Below are 19,357 nucleotides of genomic sequence, written 5' to 3' on the forward strand. Positions count from 1 at the left end.
AGATACTCCACTGATCTCAGCCCTTCGGGAGCAAGGGAGAATGAAGAGAACAGGATACAAGGAAAAGATTAGTCCAAAGGACTAATTGTCCACAGCTAACAAGGCCTCCACCAGACTGAGTCCAGTACAGCTAGATGGTGCCCGGCTACCACCACTGACTGCTCTGACCGGGATTGCAGTGGAAGGTTCTGGACAGAGCTGGAGAAGGATGTAGAACAAAATTCTAACACACATAAATGTACCAGATTTGCTGGCCTAGAGGAGATTGGAGAGGCCCCGAGAGTACGGCCCCCAGACACCCTTTTGGCTCGGTGGTGGGGTCATTTCCGAGGTTTGCTGTTCAGCTGGGGATTGGACAGCCCCATAAAACCAAGCAGGACTGGTGAGGCACAGCAGTCCAGGGACAAATGCTGAAAGGCAGAAGGGGACAGGAAAGCTAGTGATAGGGAACCCAGGGTTGAGTAGGGACGGTGTTGATGTGTTGTGAGGTTTTTGGCCTTTGTCATAGGGCATCATGTGTACTGTTTAATGAGAAACTATTTTGTTCTGTAAACCTTCATCTAAATTGAGAATACAGCACAGTTGGAGGAGCGTGGTCGATGTCACTGAACTGAGCATGTAGAAATTTTTCAGGTGGTGTATTTTTGGCTATGTATATTTTCACCAAAAAAAAAAAAAAAAAAAAGGGGGAGTGGGAAGAGTCAGAAATGAAATACACAAAAATGTTAAAAGTCGGTGCCTTTCGCTGATGGGTTTATAAGGTGGAGATTTTTCTTCTTCCCGATTTTCTATATTTTTCAATCTTTATAATGTTCACTCATTTATTTTATCTTTATTTTAAAAAGACGGGAAATGATTTTCTTGATTAAACAATTCTTCTCATTTAAAACAAAGGAATATAAAAATTTTACGTTATCATTTGCAGCCAGCAACATTAGATTAGAATAAGCCTTTTTACCGGGGAAAGGTATAGATAAAATAAAAATTTTAGCTTCAACTCCTTTGAAATGTAAAATTGGGTTAATGTTAAAAATTTTATTCTTGCACTTACACTTTTGCTTGATTATTATGCACTCTTCGGGCATTTTAGGGAAGCAAAAGGAAATAATGAAGTGCCAAATAAAGCTAGACACCAATGCTTTATTAAGGAATAAGAATTTGATGAGTGATGTATTCAAATTTAATATATACACTTTTGAGCGTACCAGATAGCATGAAAGGACTCAGTGAAACATGTATTTCAAAGCTGGCTTCATGATCAAAGTCAAGATTTAATAATCAGGATTCTCTAATACTTGTCTTTCTGAATATGGAATATCACTTTGAACTAAGTAGAATTACAACTGTTTAAAATGTAAATCAATTATAAGGTGTTAATACAATAAGAAACTGACTTATCCACATGAAAAGTGTGTCAGCTATTAATTAAACTTAATAAGAGTTTCTATGCCCCCGAAAGAGTGGTTTGTGTAATATAAGCTAAGCCTCAGGTCAATGGTTAATTCTGAATTTTATTCCTAATCTAATCTCTGAGCCAATGCCTCTTCTTCCAGAGTTTTAAATCATGATTTGTTGAGGTTCTGACAAAGCCAAACTTTCTCTCTTCGTTCGCAAAAGGTCTACACAACATTCTATCCAAATGTTACAGAACAACTACCAAATGTCTTCAAATATTTTCAGGGGGCAGTTCTTCAATCTCAAGGTTGATGGAAATATAGTCTAAAAATAACTCAAGCATTGAAAGAAATCCTGTATCCTCACATTGTAGCAATGTACGTCAAGGTATAGCAATGTAAGATTCGCTGCCTTCCACCACCAACATATCTGAGAATTCTAAGTCGTCTTGTTTCTGCACTCAAAGGGGACCTTGGCAATTTCCACAACTTGGCCCAAGCTTTCCACACTCTGTCCACAGTCCCTATCACAAGGGCAATTCTACTGAAACCTAACGTAGATACGGCCACTGGTTTTGCCAGAAGTCAAAACAGATTCTTTTTAAGCATAGTTCAGTTAATGTCTCTTCGAGCTTTCAGGATTTCAGAAGGGTACTCAACTGTGATGGCTAATGGAAGAGCTGGCACAAGCTCCAAGATTCCGCAGTTAAAGCGCCTTTCATCGGGCCCAGTTACACAGGTTACAGCAGTGACTGACAGCTCAAGCAAATCCATTTCAAGTCACTAATACCTAGTAATAGATACTCATAAAATCACATGAATCGCAACTAAATGGATTGTCGACGAAAATAAGATCAACTGATCTGAAGTGTTGATGGTCAGGAGAAACCTCAGTGAGGGCGGCTCATCTACGGCCCAAAGTTCCCAGACTCAGTTTTCAGGAGCGTTATCTTCATCAAGCGGAATCATTAAGTGTTGTTGACAGTTTCTCATCCTTAATTGTACCTTCCCTGTAGTGCTGGCATTCCCCGGGTTACGAATGTCCGGGTTACGAACATCCAACTTACAGACAACTCATACATACCTTTAACGCTATGTAAATTTGCCCTCACTTGGAAACGATTCAACCAACCCCTCCCCTCAAGAAATTCTTCATCACAATCACCTTCACTTGCTGGATGTGCAGCTTTCAAATCACCGAAAAGGCTTCGAGCCTTTTCTTGCACTAAAGCGCATGTCAGGCTAAATAAGAACCACGTGCACCTGTCCCAGCTCACCTACAAGTTCGACTTAAAGACAGAGAGAGGAACAGAGCTCGCTCATAACCCAGGGGCTGCCTTAGTGCCCTCCTAGAAACTCGGAGCAGATCACTCAGGTAAACTGAGCAAAGCACGGGCTAAGCTGAAGGAGGAAAGCGCTTTCACACCGAACTTCTCCGCAGCCCTGAGCTATCAAATTCAGGGCCCTGGAAATGCCCAGCATGTGAAGCTGCCTCACTCTCAAGTCGCCCTCCGGGGAAAGGGGTGACCACTGAACTGTGACATGGGCTCTGGTGACAGGCTTACAGCTTGGTCTCTTCATAATTCAGGAACTGTGGCATCACAGAAAATGTACTCGGACTTAAATAAGTAAAATCAGAAATACGGCCTCCCGCCGCCCCCCCGCTGGAAACGCTTTACCCAGTCAGGTCAGCAGAGGGCAGTAACAGATAACGGAAAACGTTCCAGGCGCTCTGGAAAGGTTGCATATGCTTTGCTGTAACATGCCTTTCTGTTTCTGCATCCTATTGCACGTATATAATAGTTGATGTTGTAGATATGCACAAAATTCAAGGAAGTTCCCATCTGGAGTTTTTACTATCTAATTTAACCTAGGATTCCGTGTTCATTAATAATTTTGCAAAAGAAAACCATAAAAGATAGTATGTGTTACAATCCTTTGAATGAAATACAGGTACCTTTCATGATCTGAAACCACCCCTTCGGGGTTCTGCACTTGGGTGTTCGGATTTTGCCCCAATTTGAACCTAACAATGACAGGGAAAGGGTCCAGAGAAGACATGTCCACAACAGCAGGGTCTGCAAGCTTCCTTTAACAAAAACCATGAGTTTTACTTTTGCCTGAACATCACAACGTATCTCTTTAAAGAGGAAGTGCAATCAAGGCAGTAGTTTTCCAAACGCTATTCCAATTGCCCAGGTGCCGAGCGGCAGCAGCTAGTAACTGACTTCTCAGCATCAGGAAATTTCTCCAGTTTTTTAAAAAAGCAATTGAAATATTTTTGGTACAAATCCCAAGACTTATAGCTTCAGTTCATTTTTAAAAAAGTTCCAAATGAGAATTCAACAAAACTGAAAATCACCTAATTACACTCAAAAAGCTGTAATTCACAGATATTAATGGCAGATTTGACAGAGATTAAATCCACACATGTTTACCTTCATGGACGCTTTCAGCTCGCTAGCATCGTACTGAGCAGGTGTTTTCAATAGGCCCAAAATCACCGTCTCCAGGTGGCCAGATAAGGCTGACTTCAGTGCTGATGCAAGTTCCTGCAGAAAAACAGACACTTGTGGAAAACTTGGTCGGTAACCAATACTCACTGTAAAGCTGGCGCATAAAACGAAAGTTAAGAAGAGTCTGTTTATAAAGCAGGCGGTGATGCTTTGTCAAACTATCCCTCATCTGTATTCTTTTCAACAGATCCAGACGTCACAGACCTAAAGATGAGACTTTCTTTAACAAAACCCCTTAAAACCCAAGCTGATGTTGCCTTCCCCCGGGCAGGAAAAGGAAACTGGAGTAGTGTGCAGCTCCTCAAAAGCTGGCCGTGTGACAAAAAAAAAAAAAAAAGACCAGACTTCCTGGCCTGACAGAGACTGGAGAAACCCCGAGAGTATGGCTCCAGGACACCGTTTTAGCTCAGTGATGAAGTCACTCCCAAGGTTCACCCTTCAGCCAACAATTAGACAGCCCCATAAAACAAAAACAAACTAATGGGGCACACCAGCCCAGGAACAAGGACTAGAAGGCAGGAGGGGACAGGAAAGCTGGTGACAGGGAACCCAGGGTCGAGAAGGGAGAGTGTTGACATGTCGTGGGGTTGTTAACCAATGTCACAAAACAATATGTGTACTAACTGTTTAAAGAGAAACTGTTTGTTCTGTAAACCTTCATCTAAAGTACAATTTAAAAAAATTAAAAAAAAAAAAATACTGAACACGCAGCTAACCAACAGCAACAAAAACCTTGCCAAGTGAGGGCGCCTTGTTTACAACACGCTGGAGTCTGAACACCCCGTGGAAGGCAGGGCACTTCCTGGGGCCCAAGGTCCCTGCTAAGAAGGTGGTTAGAATGGGTAGCCTCCCAGGAAGTAGAGCCCACGTGGCCACCTGATGTCACCCTGCAAACGATGTTTGAGCAGCCGTGTCAGGAATGGCTCTTGAGCGTCTCCCGAAGGAACCGGTGACTCCAGCATTGGCTGGGAGTGGGGTCACGAAGTTGTGTTTGCAAAACACTTTCATGTAAGACCGAGAAAATATCATTTGTCCTAACCAAATGGGGGGGGGGAGTGGTGATGAAGATGAAGGAGGACGAAAGGCCCCCAGTCGTGCCCTTGACTTCCCCACTGCAGACTATTTCTCACGGTCACCATCAACACAAGAGTTTAAGTCAGAGGTCTGAGTTGCCACCCATGTCTATACACAGACACCCCAATCCAATGTGGCTTTTAAAGAGGCTTCCTTGGGGATTAAACTTCCTACAAGACACAGGCAACCCACAGCATGGGGTGATGACTGGAGTCTCCCATTAGAATCATTTTCTTTCTTTTTAATTTTTCCCACCTCTTCTCTCCCTTATCTTTTTCTCTCCTGCTTTCCAATAGCATCTCATGGTATCTACAATGTTTAGCCCCTTGAGGTACTTGCAGGCTATAAGAGGTGATTTGCAACTTGCCTCAAAGAGAATCTTCTTGAATCATTCTTGGGTGTCAAGAGTGTTAGAAATGAAATGGATCTTAGAAATCATCTGGCCCAACCCTTTAGCCACCTATTTTCTCCAGCTTCCTGATGCCCCAGTAACACATAGCACTTACAGTGGGCCTTTAATAGCAACACTTCCCAGTGATACCACCAATTTTCCAATTTGGAAGTTTGAGGTTAGCTAATTCCAAACTTAGCCTACATTTGACACTGCCCTCTACCATTCTCACCCCCCTAAACTTTGTTCAAACCTCAAACAGCATTTGGGCACCTACTGATTTCTTCCAGTTCTTAGGGAAGTAAGTGGAAGTTATAAACTCCTCAGAGGCATTCAAATTCCTGGTTCTCATAGCTTCTAGCACAGGGCTCTGCACTCAACAGAAGCTCCAGAAACATCTGATAAATAAACATAACTGGTGTGGAGGGACCTGGCATCTGGCATCTGCTTAAACGTGAAAGAAACATAAAACCAGTCCTCTCTCCAGCCCCTCTCTCCAAGCCTCTTCTTGTTTGTTTTACGTGCTGTCGAGTCGGTTCCGACTCATAGCGACCTTATAGGACAGAGAAGAACTGCCCCATAGGGTTTCCAAGGAGGGGCTGGTGGATTCGAACTGCTGACCTGTTGGTTAACCACTGCACCACCAGGGCCCCCTCTCCAAGCTTATCACCTTGAAATCCAGACAGCCGTGTTCCATTTCCCTAAAGCTGCTCTATAATACAAGATTTTCTCCTTTATCCTGCAAACAGCTCATTGGAAACAACAAGGTTCTGCTCCCGACATTGCCTTCAGAGAGTATCTCAGGTAGTGTAAGTATCTCCCTGTAAAAGATGACAATGTTCCTTGACCCAAGGCTGAGGGACATCAAGGATCAGTAGGACAGTGAGCTATCCCTGTCCCTAGCTGGTGAGGTCACTGAACCCCGCTTGAATCTTCCTTCTAAGGGGCTACATGAGAGTTTTGTTCTCTACCTAATTTGAAATCAAGATCCAGACTTCTACATTTGTGCATACATCCATAAGCTCAAGTGTGTTCAAGACCACACTCCATAAGTGACAACTGAAGGAGCAATTCCAGATATTTTGTCAAAGAGGTGGGCCTTCTGCTCCACCTGGAACTCGGCTCTGCCAGCTCTCAGATCCTTCTGGGAAGCAGGAGAAATAAAGCACACCCTCTACGCCTCTCTACAGGAGATTAATACGAGTCTGGCTGAAGAGGAATGTTAATGCACATGGGATGACAGAAGCCAGACACTTTCCTATTTATGTCCTTCCCCACTGTTTGGAAGGGGGAGCTGTATCAGGGCTTGACCTACAACTACTAGGATCCCGGTGGGCACGTCAGCCCCAAGGGCAGAAATCTCAAAGGTAGGACCAGAATCCTTCCACCTCATCTCCACCGTGGCTACGAGTGAAAACCCTAACTCAGACGGGAGCTGCAGGAAACCACACTTAGGGCGCCGCCCAAGAATAAATCAAAAGTTTTAAATAGCAAGAAGTTAAAAATAAAGCAGCAAGTCCCTAAAAATAAAATTTACTAACACTGCAACAAACTCAGGATGAACAACTCCTGGGATGTTCCTCAACCACTGGTGGACAAGCAAGGGAAAAAACACACAAAGTCTCTTTAAAGAGTGGGAACACGGCACGTTGAAGATCACCTGGTAGAGCAAATGAACTACCAGGTAAGGCCATCTGTTACTGTGCTCTGAAGTATTCAAGTGTATTTTTTAAGAATAAGAGGAGTGTGTCCGGATCAATACTCAGTGGGGGCTAAGTGTCCTAAGATGAAACTATAGACATCAAGAGTCAGCAGAAATCAGGAAGATAAAATGAGTCGCTCCATGCAGAGAGCTTGACACGGTATCTGGTACAAAGTAAGCACTCTATAAATGCTACCTGTAGTGCATTAACGATGGCCCCAAAAAGATCCACCCCTGTTCTAAGCCCGGGATCTGTGAAAGTGACCTTATTTGGAAAAAGGGTCCTTGCAGATGTAATTAAGTCAAGGCTCTCGAGAAGCGATCGTCTTGGATTATCCAAGCAGGTCCGAACTCCAGGGTCAAGTGTCTTTATAAGAGACAGACAATGACAAGACCACGTGAAGATGGAGGTAGAGGCTGAAGTTAGGCGGCCACAAGCCAAGGAAGGAACTCTGGGAGCCCCCAGGAGCTGGACGAGGCAAGGAAGGATTCTCCCTCTAGATTCCTTCAGGAGTGCAGCTCTACCAATACGGTGATTTCAGACTTCTGGCCTCCAGAACTGACAGAGTACTTTTCCGTTATTGTAACCCACCCAGTTTGCAGTCATTTGTCACAGCAGCCCTAGGAACCTATTGTTATTGTTGTCTCTATTCCTTTCTAACTTCTACTCCCAGAACTCCTCCCTCCAGGCCTTCCGGGTTGGAGGAGGGTGCTGTCTTTATGTGTGAGCACCCAACCACTCCAGGGGCCGGGTGTGTGTGAGAAGTAACCCTTGCCAAGAGGCAAGCGGAAAACCTCAGGTACCCGAGTGTCCCAGAAGGCTCTTGCTGGTGACAGGCCATCTTTTCAATACGAGCCAGAACTGATGAAAAGAAAAGGCAATGGCTAAGGAAATTAAACGTGACGAGGATTGTCCTTCATCCCTATAACTGCTGTACCTTTTTAGTCCTCCTCTGGTAGGCGAAGGCGATGTCCTGTCTCTGTGCATTGCTGCGGTTGGTCAAAATGTTGACGATGGTGACCTCATCCACACCTACGGAAATACAATTCGTGAACAGTTACTCAACCACTTGCTATAGTAATTTGGCTTGAAGTAGAATTTTTCAAGCTGAAATTCTATACTGTTTTCCAAACTGAAATACTAAGATACTGAGATTTGGTCTTTCTTTTGTCAGTGCCCCCTACCCAACATGTACACCTTCTTTTTCTTTTTTTCCTGATAGCCTCAAACCTAAAGGACTTTAAATGTTTGTATTAAAAACAAAAAACTATGTTATTCATAAACTGGTTTCTAGAATCAACAGCAGGAGGTGCATTTGTGGGGCTTTGGCAGTCAGATGGAACAACAAAGATTTAGCAGGATTTTAAATGAAAGTCCTCAAATTGCCATTTAAGTGGGATTTAATAGACAGTAACTGCAGACTGAATTAATAGAGACGATTATTTATATTTATTGCAGGATTACAGCTATATAAGCAGCTAGGTATAATTTCTATAATTATAGAAACTGTCATGACAAATGAGTCAGATTTAATATGGCAGCTGTATTTTAATAGCGTAATTGATTATACAATCATACTTATTGAAGACTAAATTGTTTTGTAAGGAAAATAAACGTTCCACTGCTTTTAATCTTCTAGGCAATTTTAATCATCAATTTTACAACTTTATTAAAAAGAGAAAATGGTTTAATCTAAATTAAATCTAAATTGGGAGTTCTGAAGTGCCACCGAAATATTTCAGTACCTATTTTAATTGGAACATGTGTATTCACAAAGATAAGCAACGCCTTCTGGCATCTGGAAGTTTCCCATTTTATATTCGAAATACTCCCAACATGCCATTTAACTTAAGAAGGCACCATTTTAAGAATTCAGAGTGTGAAAGGTCTCTCTCCCAACTGATTATGAACTTTGTCTAATAAAACGAAGAGTCTTTGCCATAATTGGATATGTAATTTTTGGGTGAGAGAGCAGAATTGCTAAGCCAACAAGTTCACACACGAACCATGAACAGTCTTTCTTCAGAGGCTACTTCAGGAAATCGGAGGGTCCCCTAACAAACAGAAAGGTCAGAATCACGGTGCTTTGAGGCAAAGGCAGTGAGCAGACTGGCAGAGAACATATCCGGAATTCTCAAGCGTGTTAGAAAGATCAAAAAGCATAAAGTTAGAATTTCTGGGTATAAAAATAAATAACATTTCAGAGTTAACTGCAGCATCTATTTTAACTTCAGCTCCAATTTTTAGAGCAGCCAATGTAAACAAAAGAGCCCAACTGCTATATATGAGATTGCTTCGAAGACGCTGATTTCAACACTGAAACTGTCTCTACGGCAGTTCAACTCTGTCACATGGAGTCACTAGGAGCTGGAATTGACTCGACAGCACCTAACAGCTTTATGCTAGGAAAACAACTGTTTTTAAAGATGTTTTTGCCTTCTACTTAACTTTATTACCCGAATGTAAAAATGCTGAAGAACCTCAACAAAATAACAAATAGCAAATAACACAGGCTTTCCACGTTTGTTTGCCAATCACGCCCTCCCCCTGGGAGGTATTTTCGTAAGCACCACCATGCCAATTTTCTTTTTCTTTTTTTACATATTGCTGCAATGGGCATAGCATGCTTATGAAAATACTTTGCAGGGGGGGGCGCAGTTGGCAAACACAGGAGATGCATGTTATTTGCATAAAATGCGGTATATAATTCTCTTCAGCTTCCAAAACATCCTGACACAAGCTATCTTATTTAATCCTCACAACAACCACGTGGGGATAGCTGTTTCTATTTCTGGTTTATAGATAAGGAAGCTCAGGTCAAAGAGATTGAGTCCTAGCTCTAACTGTCATTTGTGTAAACACGCGTTCTCCGTGGGTCTCCAGCAAGGGAGCCTGAACACCAACCTCCAACAGGCCAAGTGGAGTCAGGTTTTCCCCATGATCTGGAGAAGAAGAGGAGCTGGGCAGTTTTCCTTTACTTTCCAACAAGTTGGTCTTCACACTGAGGGTCCTCTGAGCCCCTCAACTCACACAAACGAAATCCATTCTCTTGGTGCAGTTACTGCTTCCTCGGAGCGCTGGCAGATATAATCAAGTTCTAACTCCCCTTTAGTTTCACTTCAGCATGGGCAAGATGGATTTCTCCAAAGACCCATTAAGGATATGAGACTACTTTGGTGGATGTGGGTCTGGGTAATGTGTGAGTGCATGCCTACCCATACATATACTTTCCCCCTTTTCTCTCTTTCTGTCTCAAAAATTCTATGGCTCTAACTTTATATTAAGGGGCCTGGTGGCACAACGGTTAAGTGCTTGGCTGCTAACCAAAAAGTTGGTGGTTCGATCCCAACCAGTGGCTCCATGGGAGAAAGACCTGGCGATCTGTTCCCATAAAGAGTACAGCCTAGAAAACCCTATAGGGCAGTTCTGTTCTGTCACATAGAGTCACTATGAGCTGAAATCAACTCGACAGCACCTAACAAGAACAACTCTACGTTAGGAAAACCACTGTTTATAAATGTGCTTTTTGCCTTCTACTTAACTTTATTACCCAAATCTAAAAATGCTAAAGAACCTCAGTAAAATACCACTATATCCTTTAACTTTGATTTCAATATTTCCTGAAATCAATTTAAGGGCCGCTGACCTGAATGCATACCAGACACACAGACCCATAAAAAAATGATTGTGTCTTGGAAACAAATGTAAAGTTGATGTTTGTGCCGGAATGTGATCCCAGGCCAACGTGCATTAGCATCCCATGAGGTACTTATTTAAAACACAGTCCCTTGGGCCCCACCTCAGACCTACTCATTAAGACTTTCTAGGGCTTGGGGCTCAGGAAGCAGTATTTCAACAAGCTCCCTGGTGATTACTGACAGGTGCACAACCATGGGTGGGGAACGCAAAGGTCTTCACAAATCTGCTGACATGCACTTCCATCAACTGCTTCCATGAGGCACAGGGTCTACAACAATTTTAGGGAAAGAAATGCCGACCTTTGCCCTAATCCCAGGTCAGGGACAGCACCTAACAGGAGCTCACTCCACAAACCGCGGTGCAATCCCATGCTTTGTCAACGAAACACCGCTTTGCCTTTTCTTCCACAGCAGTGAGATGCTAAGCGTCCAGCCAGCAGAGTCGGAATTCAATCCAATTGCTGGAAATCCCTGTAAAGCGCTTGGGGTGGTTAACCTGAATCTCACCTGGGAGGCAGGAACAACTCCAGTCTGAAGGAATCTAAATGCATTTTACCTAAATTATTTAGCAAGCAAATAGCCTGCTGAGATGCAGCATCCAACGTGCTGGGAGCCTTTCCAAGTAAACAATCTGATCCACTCCACAAATGCGAAGACCAGAAACTACAGAGAAATTAAATGGAGGCTACCTCTCAAGTGGAAGGCCCCCGAGAACCTCTCCTGCATCAGCTCTTTCTCCCACGCCCATTGTCTGCATGTTTCAAACTGAACTGGAAAAGGGCACAGAATTGTGGGGCCCAGGATCAATTGCCTCGTCTAAGCCACTTAAGGCATAAACGTGCTCACTCCTACATCTTAACACCAGAACGCACTTATCTCCCAGTGGGATACAACCATCTTATCTTCAGAACACTGCCGCTTCCTCTCCACCCGCCACCGCCACGTGACTGGGGAGGCGGTTCGTTCCTGTGGAAACAGCTCGGTACAGGTGGAAGCTGCGAGGGTCAGGGGTTACTCACCATTCCCGCCCAGGATGCAGCTGAAGGATGAGGACGGGACACTCAGCTGCCTATGGTGACACAATCATCATCAACAATGCGCAGAGCGCCAGCGCTAGAAAAGCTCTGAATCTAACATAGTTCCTGACAGCAGGCAGAGATGGCCTAGGAGACAGGGCTCTGCCTCTCTGGATTTGCACCCTCAGACGCTCCTGCTCCAATGCTTAGGGAAGTGTTTGCTGCGCACGGGGGCCCAGGGGCTACAAGAAACCGTGCGGGGGGCAAAAGCATAGAGAATGCAACCAACCTGGATAGCACTTCCTTTTCCTATTCCATTCTCTTCCGTTTCATACAGATGCTCACAAAATAACGTAAGCAAAGGCCCATATGCAAAGAGTGATGGGGGGGGGTCCCACAGAATGTAGGTGAGAACACGGCAAACTCTGTTAGCCAGGCAGATTTTTAAATTTTTCTTTTTAAAAACTAATAGAGACTTCCGGCGTAGCCTTGGCGGCTAATCCTACCACCAACCCGTCATAGCTGTGGCCGCTAGAGCTTGTGGACAAGTGCCCAGAGCCAAGAAGTCACACTGTGATGAAGAGTGGTAAGGAAATTGCTGGCTTCTAGCTTTTGACGACTTTGTCAATATTGTGTTACTGACTTTGAAATCACACCAGAAGCAAGAGGGATTACTAAATTAGATCAGATTTTACTAAATGGACATTATATAACAATCTTTTTGCTGGAGGAGAAGGACCTGAAGTCTGAGAGGATTTTCCTGATTTATGCTAGCTTCCATTTTGTCTTAGAAAGGCAACAAAATAGTTTTTTTTTAAATTTTTAATCTTGAGATTCTATAATGCTAACTTTCTCCTTAAAGGGAAATGCTTTGAAGGTGCATTGTAAATGCCAATTTTTGTAAGTTAATCGGGATTATCTTAGAAAAAAAGAGTAAACAGTTTGCTATTTGAAGACTAAAATCAAGGTGTTTTTGGTTAAAAAATAATAGAAGTTAAGGTTTTCAAGATTGCTGAGGAGCTGAGATACACATTTATCTGGCTCCTGGGTGGCGCAAACGGTTGGTGCTTAACTATTAACCCAAAGGTTAGAAGTTTGAACCCACCCAGTGTGCCATGGAAGAAAGGCCTGGTGGTCTGCTTCTGAAAAGATGACAGTCAAGAAAACCCTACGGAGCAGCTCTGCTCTGTAACACATGGGTCTCCATGGTCAGAATCGACTCTACGGCAACGGGTTTGCTTTTGGTTCATGGAAAACAGCACAAAGAAATTCTGAACATTTGCTCCTTGAATGAAAACAGTCAGCTAATCCAATCGGCTATCCACAAAAAACGTTTTCAACAGCAGGATCTGATGGGGTGTGAGGCAAGGTCAGTCACTGTTCCAAATGCTAGTCACCCGGAAGCCGTGACTTTGCTAAGGGAATGTCGCAGGTAGCCCCACAGACAGTGGCGCTCAAGCAGGAAACTCCAGGGTCCCAGGCCCCTGTACCACCCGCAGTATTTTTAAAGCACAAAGAACGCATTTCCAGTCTAAGATAATGGCTGAGTCCAAAACCACAAAATCAGCCTCCTGGAGATTTTCCCTCCTCTCTGCCCTGGAAATCCCAAGTCAGCCCCCAGCCTGGCAGTCCACGGAAAATGTGTGTCTTTACTGTCTGTGGCAAAGAACCAACGGGCCATTCTGAACAGGATGCTGACTCACATCTACCGAGACACTCTGACTGCACAAAGAGAATGTATTTCATTTGTGTGTGCTGAGGGGCTCAGGGGGCTGCGGCTGGAGGCTGACAAGCTGGAAGGTAAAGGGAAACTGCCCAGATCCTCTCCTCATCCAGCTCAGGGGAATCACCACAACTCTGCACAGACTCATAACTAAATATATCAGTTTCAAACCTCAGAAGAAAATCACCTTTACAACAAGTGGTCAGAGGCATGCCATAAACAGAAGAGAGGGCCACAGACCCATGGGTGTGTCCATGTGGACAGATTTTGTTTATTAAAGATGTGGCAGTCTGCTTCCATAGAGATTTACAGCCTTGGAAACACTGTGGGGTTGCTATGAGTCAGAATCGACTTCACGGCAGTGAGCATAACCCTTTACTGAGCACCTACTAGGTACCAGGAGGCCCTGCGTGGTGCTAATGGTTAAGCACTTGGCTGCTGACCAAAAGGTTAGAGGTTCCAGTCTACCCAGAGGTGCCTCAGAAGAAAGTCCTGGCGATCTACTTCTGAAAAACCAGCCACCGTTCTACTTTGACACGTGTGGGGCTGCCATAAGTAGGGATCAGCTTGCCTGCAACTGTTTTTTTGGTTTTACTACACATCAGGCATTTTACTAAGTGCTTTCTATATAGCTATCATTGAACTCTCACCACGCCCCTCAGTGTGCGAAGGCATCCTCATATTACCTAGCAACATTAATCTGTTTTTCTATCAAGTCTAGCAATCTTTTTCCAACATTCTTTTTTCAGTGCCTGTAACTACTCCGTCTCTCCAATTTCCCTTTAAACCAGCCCTATCTCAATGAATTAAATCTTCCACACCTATCCAGCCTATATTTATATAAGTCATGCTTTTAGCTTTTTGACATTCTCCTTGGACACTCCTCAATCTAGTGCCAAAAAAGAAGTTGGTACAGTAATTGTGTCCATATGTGTATAAAATTAGACTTACTGTACGGTGCCAAACGTACATTTAATAATCTGCAGCTAATGATTTGCCACCTGATAAGAATTCACGGCCACTGAAGAGCTAACCCAACAGTTATGAATTGAATGGTGTCCCCCAAAAGTTATGCTGAAGTTCTAACACTTGTACCTATAATTGACCTTGTTTGGAAATAAGAGTTTTCTTTTATATTAATGAGGTCATACTAGAGAAGCGTGGATCCTACGCCTAATCACTGCTGAGAGGTGTCTTAGAAAATGAGCAGAATAGAGACAGAGATACAAAGACACGGGAAGATGCCATGGACGTATCTATAAGCAGCAAAGGAACACCAAGGACTGCTGGCAGTCAGCAGAAACTGGGGAAGAGGTCCACAGAAAGAACTGGCATGGCTGAGACCCTCATCTGGACTTTTCGTCTTCAGAACTGTGAGAAAATAAATGTCTATTCCTTAAAGCCCCCCCCAGTGTGGTAATTTTTGTTATGGCAGCACTGAGAAACTAAGACACCAGCTGAGGTTTTTTTCAACAGAAAGAGCTCGAAGACTCTTCTCTGGAAAGAACCATTAACAACTCGGCAGGAGAAAGGCAGTCCTTCACAAGCTTCCTACAGCAACCCATCATCCACCTACTGGTGCCATTTTAGGGAAAATAAGCCCTTTCCTCTCCTTCTCCCCTCCCACACCACTGCTCAAAAGCATCTTCTCCACAGTCAGCCATGGTGCTGCCTGGCCCAGAATTCCTGCTATCAGAACCACCCCTTTGGGCTGCCTCAACAGGGTCTGCTCACAGGGGTAGACCTCTGGGCGGGTGGCAGATGCAAAGGGAGACACCTGGATAAGTGCGGGCAACAGAAGTGGTGCTGTAGAAACTGTGTGAGACTCAGAACTGAAAGAGTTAGCTACCTCCCTCCAGCTTGATTTCTTACCCTATAAATCAGAGACAATGATCATACTTTTTTTACAGGGATGCAGAAAGGACTGCTGAGCTAATGATCAGGAACCTGTCTACAGTCTTCACTTAGCTGCTCTGTTGCAGACCTACCCCTGCGTGCATTCAATTAAAAAAAAAAAATTTCCCATTTTGGTGAATGTATACACAGCCAAAGATACACCATTTCAACAATTTCTACAAGTACAATTTAGTGACACTGGTTACATTCTTCAGGTTGTGCTACCACCCTTGCTATCCTTTTCCAAATTATTCCACCATCATTATCTTAAACTCACTGCCCCCTAAGCTTCTCATCTAACCTTTCTAGTTGTCGTTGTCAATTTGATCCCACCTAGATAATTCTTTCAAATAGCACAATGCTCAGAGCAGATGAGTGCATTCTATTTTGGGTCTGTGAAAATATAATGCACAGAGGAGAATGGGGACATTTTTGTCATTAGCACATTAGTTTTCTGGTCCAGCCGTGGGATAAACTCTGCCAGCTGCCTGAGTGTGATGGGATAAAAACCCAGCACCACTCGGGGTGGGTGGAGACTGGGGAACAGGGGGCCTCTCCCAGCTCTGGCACAGCCAGAGGACATGGCCCCAACTCGGGGAGAGGCTGGCTTCACCAAGAGCCAAGGAAGGAGGTTTGGCACAGAAAACAAATTTCTTCTGTTTCCATTTTGCTCTGATCTCACCTCAGTTGGGTCCCTTAGAAAGGACTGAAGGTGTAATCTATGTGGTAATTCATTAGATACCTGAATAATCTAGACCCCCATCTGCCTTCCATGCATAAAATTATATTTCTGAAATAGTCTATAGGACTTGCAGGAAAACACAAGGTAGGCCGCCACTCAAGATTCAAACCAAATCAAATGGTAAATGAAGGAATACACAGAGAATGTAAGCACCATTTCGGGCTCTGCTTCTCCATCAACCTCATGAGACAGAAAATAAAAATATCTGGACAGATCCAAGCAAAGTCAGCATGCCCAGTCTCGACTCAACTGATAATGGAGAAGTTACTATTTATCGTCTCAGCATCGCTGACACCTGTAAGAGGCCCTGGGTGGCACAAATGGTTAAGCGCTGGACTACTAACTAAAAGGTTGGCAGTTCAAACCCAACCAGAGGCACCTCGGAAGAATAGCCTGGGAATCTACTTCTGAAAGGTCACAGCCTTGAAAACCCTATGGTGCAGTTCTACTCTGCACACAAGGGGTCGCCGTGAGCAACTTGACAGCAACCAATAACAACACTTCTATTGTCCCGGGGTGATGCTGGTGCTTGGATTTTCTCAGCGAAAAGAGGTAACAGTGTTTACAAAAAAGAAAAAGCTTCAAAGAGGCAGGCGATGAAAACTGATACCTACAATTAGAAAGGCATCAGGGGCTCCTTCCCCCTTTTACGGGCCAGTTGGTTTGGGTTTGACACTTACACAGCCATGTAGACAGGCACCATGAGGAAGAATATCTGTGTCCGCAGAATAAAGGCGGCTCAGCCCTGGCCTCTCTTTGCCGCCAGCACTGCTATGAGAACTCGGTCTAAGGTAAATTTCAATACACAGAGGGAAGGAAGGCCTCAGCACCTGGAAGCCTTCTGTCCCGTCTGGGAGCACGAGCCCTCTGAGGGTGAGAGGGCCCGGGGCGTGACTCAGCGGCCTTCTCTCAGGCCCTCTCTCACCCCCACCTCAGGCTTCCTGTCAGTCTGCCTCCTCACCTCCCATCCCCAGGGGAAGATTCCGCACCTCCAGGGGAGAGGCCACTTCTCAGCACCAGTCTTCCTCCTGACACTCTCGAGACAAGATACTCCTAACTGCTGTGCACAGGTGAATGCACCTTCAGGTGTCCGGGTGACACCAAAAATACACACCCTGGCTGGCCTTGCGTTAGCAGGGAAAGTTGGTCTCTTGGCCCTGCCGGGAATCTTGGGGGGTTCCATTTTAAAAGTAAAGGGGAAAAACAAATGCAAAACCTTGCTGCCGCTACACTTCTATACTGGCCCTTACAGGGGGGTGGGGGGCGAGCTGCTTTTCGTGTCCCTTCCAGAGAACACAAATACTGCTAAAATCAAAAGTGGCAATAATAATAGGGCAGCTCATCACCCTCCCTCCCCACAGAGAGACCGAAACTGTACCAGTTTACTGGCATTTACACCGACTCTCGAGCCATCCTAATTACAGTCTATTCTACCTGGTCACATTCATCCTTTTCTAATTTAGCTGACTTTGCTTTCTAGTTATTTAGACCCATATGGTAAACCATTCACAGCTGTGCTGTGCACGCCACAGTATATATTTAACCCAAGGCCAATCTAGACCAAGAGACTCCTACAGATTTAGGTCTCAGAAGCCTCTTGTTAATTAAGCAATAATACTACTTTTGCGTGGCTTTACTCGGCTTCTAAGTAGACACAGTTAAGGTAAGTAACTGCAGGGTCTACCTCAAGCCAGGGCAGACACAAAACAATCATGCATTTGGTCTAGGTAACAGTCAAGAAATACCGAGATCCTTTTCACACTGGAATCTGAAAACAAAGCAGACTTATGAGAACGGGCTATGCTCATTTAGTGGAAATGAGTCTACGCTCTCTAGGGGCCAGTGATCCAGGGGACGGAGATTCCGGAACTGTCCTTTGCTGCCTCGTCACCATGTGTGCAGACCTGCGTCCCCACTCACCTGCACTCACCTGTGTTCTGCTGTGTCCCTGTAACCACTGGGCATTTAAAATGGTTAATGAAATAAAGCCCTTGCCCTCAAGGAGCTCACAGTCCAGTGGGAGAGACAAATCCATACATAAATAATTATAACACAACATGGTAAGAGCTACAAGTGAGTAGGTAATGTATTGCGAGCACACAGACCACAGAATAACTGGTTCTGTCTCCTCCTCAGGGGAAAGCTGGGGGAAGAGCCCGTGCAAAGGCTCAGCCTGTGAAGCGAGTGGGAGGGAGCTGTCTGACGCCAGAAGCGGGGAGGAAGGGGCAGCATCCTCCCGACAGAGCACATGCAGAGCACGGTCCTGTTTGGAGCACTGAACAGAGCCTGGAGATGGAGCTAAGAGAATCTGGATGGGATGGGGCAGGGAGACCTACAAAAGACAGGTGCCATACCCGCCCTGGTGAGAGATGATAGGGCTGAGAAGAAGGGATGGACGAGAGCTGCTTCAGGGACCTTCTGGCCGGTATAGGCAGTGCCAGCCCATAGACCTCTGTCCAGCTCTTCGCCCTCCCACAATCCATGCCAGCCCTTGTCTGCTCCTGTTGAAATCCTAGTGTTTAAAGGCAACTGACCAACCAACCCTCTGCCACAGGCGGCTTCCTTCCAGCAATCCTTCCTGAAAGTGCACAGGCAACAGGGAAGCCAATGGTACATGAGTGCACGGGCAGCAGGGAAGCTAATGGTACATCAGTGCACGGACAGCGGGGAAGTCAATGGTACATCAGTGCACGGGCAGCGGGGAAGCTAATGGTACATCAGTGCACGGACAGCAGGGAAGCTAATGGTACATCAGTGCACGGACAGCGGGGAAGTCAATGGTACATCAGTGCACGGGCAGCGGGGAAGCTAATGGTACATCAGTGCACGGACAGCAGGGAAGCTAATGGTACATCAGTGCACGGACAGCGGGGAAGTCAATGGTACATCAGTGCACGGGCAGCGGGGAAGCCAATGGTATATCAGTGCACGGAGAACAGGGAAGTCAATGGTACATCAGTGCACGGACAACGGGGATGCCAGTGGTACATCAGTGCACGGACAATGGGGAAGTCAATGGTACATCAGTGCACGGACAATGGGGAAGTCAATGGTACATCAGTGCACAGACAACAGGGACGCGAATGGTACATCAGTGCACGGACAATGGGTACATCAGTGCACGGACAATGGGGACGTCAATGGTACATCAGTGCACAGACAATGGGGAAAGTCAATGGTACATCAGTGCACGGACAATGGGGA

The 19,357-nt window shown here is 45.0% G+C and overlaps 1 protein-coding gene and 1 pseudogene across 1 annotated transcript in view; one reads left to right on the forward strand and one right to left on the reverse strand.

Moving 5' to 3' along the window:
* Positions 1-19,357, reverse strand: part of ANXA2 (annexin A2) — a 50,794-nt gene that overhangs the window by 10,459 nt on the left and 20,978 nt on the right. The window contains exons 4-5 of the mRNA XM_004374620.2: positions 8,016-8,110; positions 3,833-3,946 (exon numbers count right to left, since the gene is read on the reverse strand). Coding sequence (XP_004374677.2) covers positions 3,833-3,946; positions 8,016-8,110 — 209 coding nt within the window. The remainder of the gene's footprint in view (positions 1-3,832; positions 3,947-8,015; positions 8,111-19,357) is intronic.
* On the forward strand, positions 10,970-13,793 carry LOC105756197 (U6 snRNA-associated Sm-like protein LSm5 pseudogene; annotated as a pseudogene).

This window comes from Trichechus manatus, unplaced genomic scaffold (genome assembly GCF_000243295.1).
Source record: "Trichechus manatus latirostris isolate Lorelei unplaced genomic scaffold, TriManLat1.0 scaffold00030, whole genome shotgun sequence".
Lineage (NCBI taxonomy): Eukaryota > Metazoa > Chordata > Mammalia > Sirenia > Trichechidae > Trichechus > Trichechus manatus.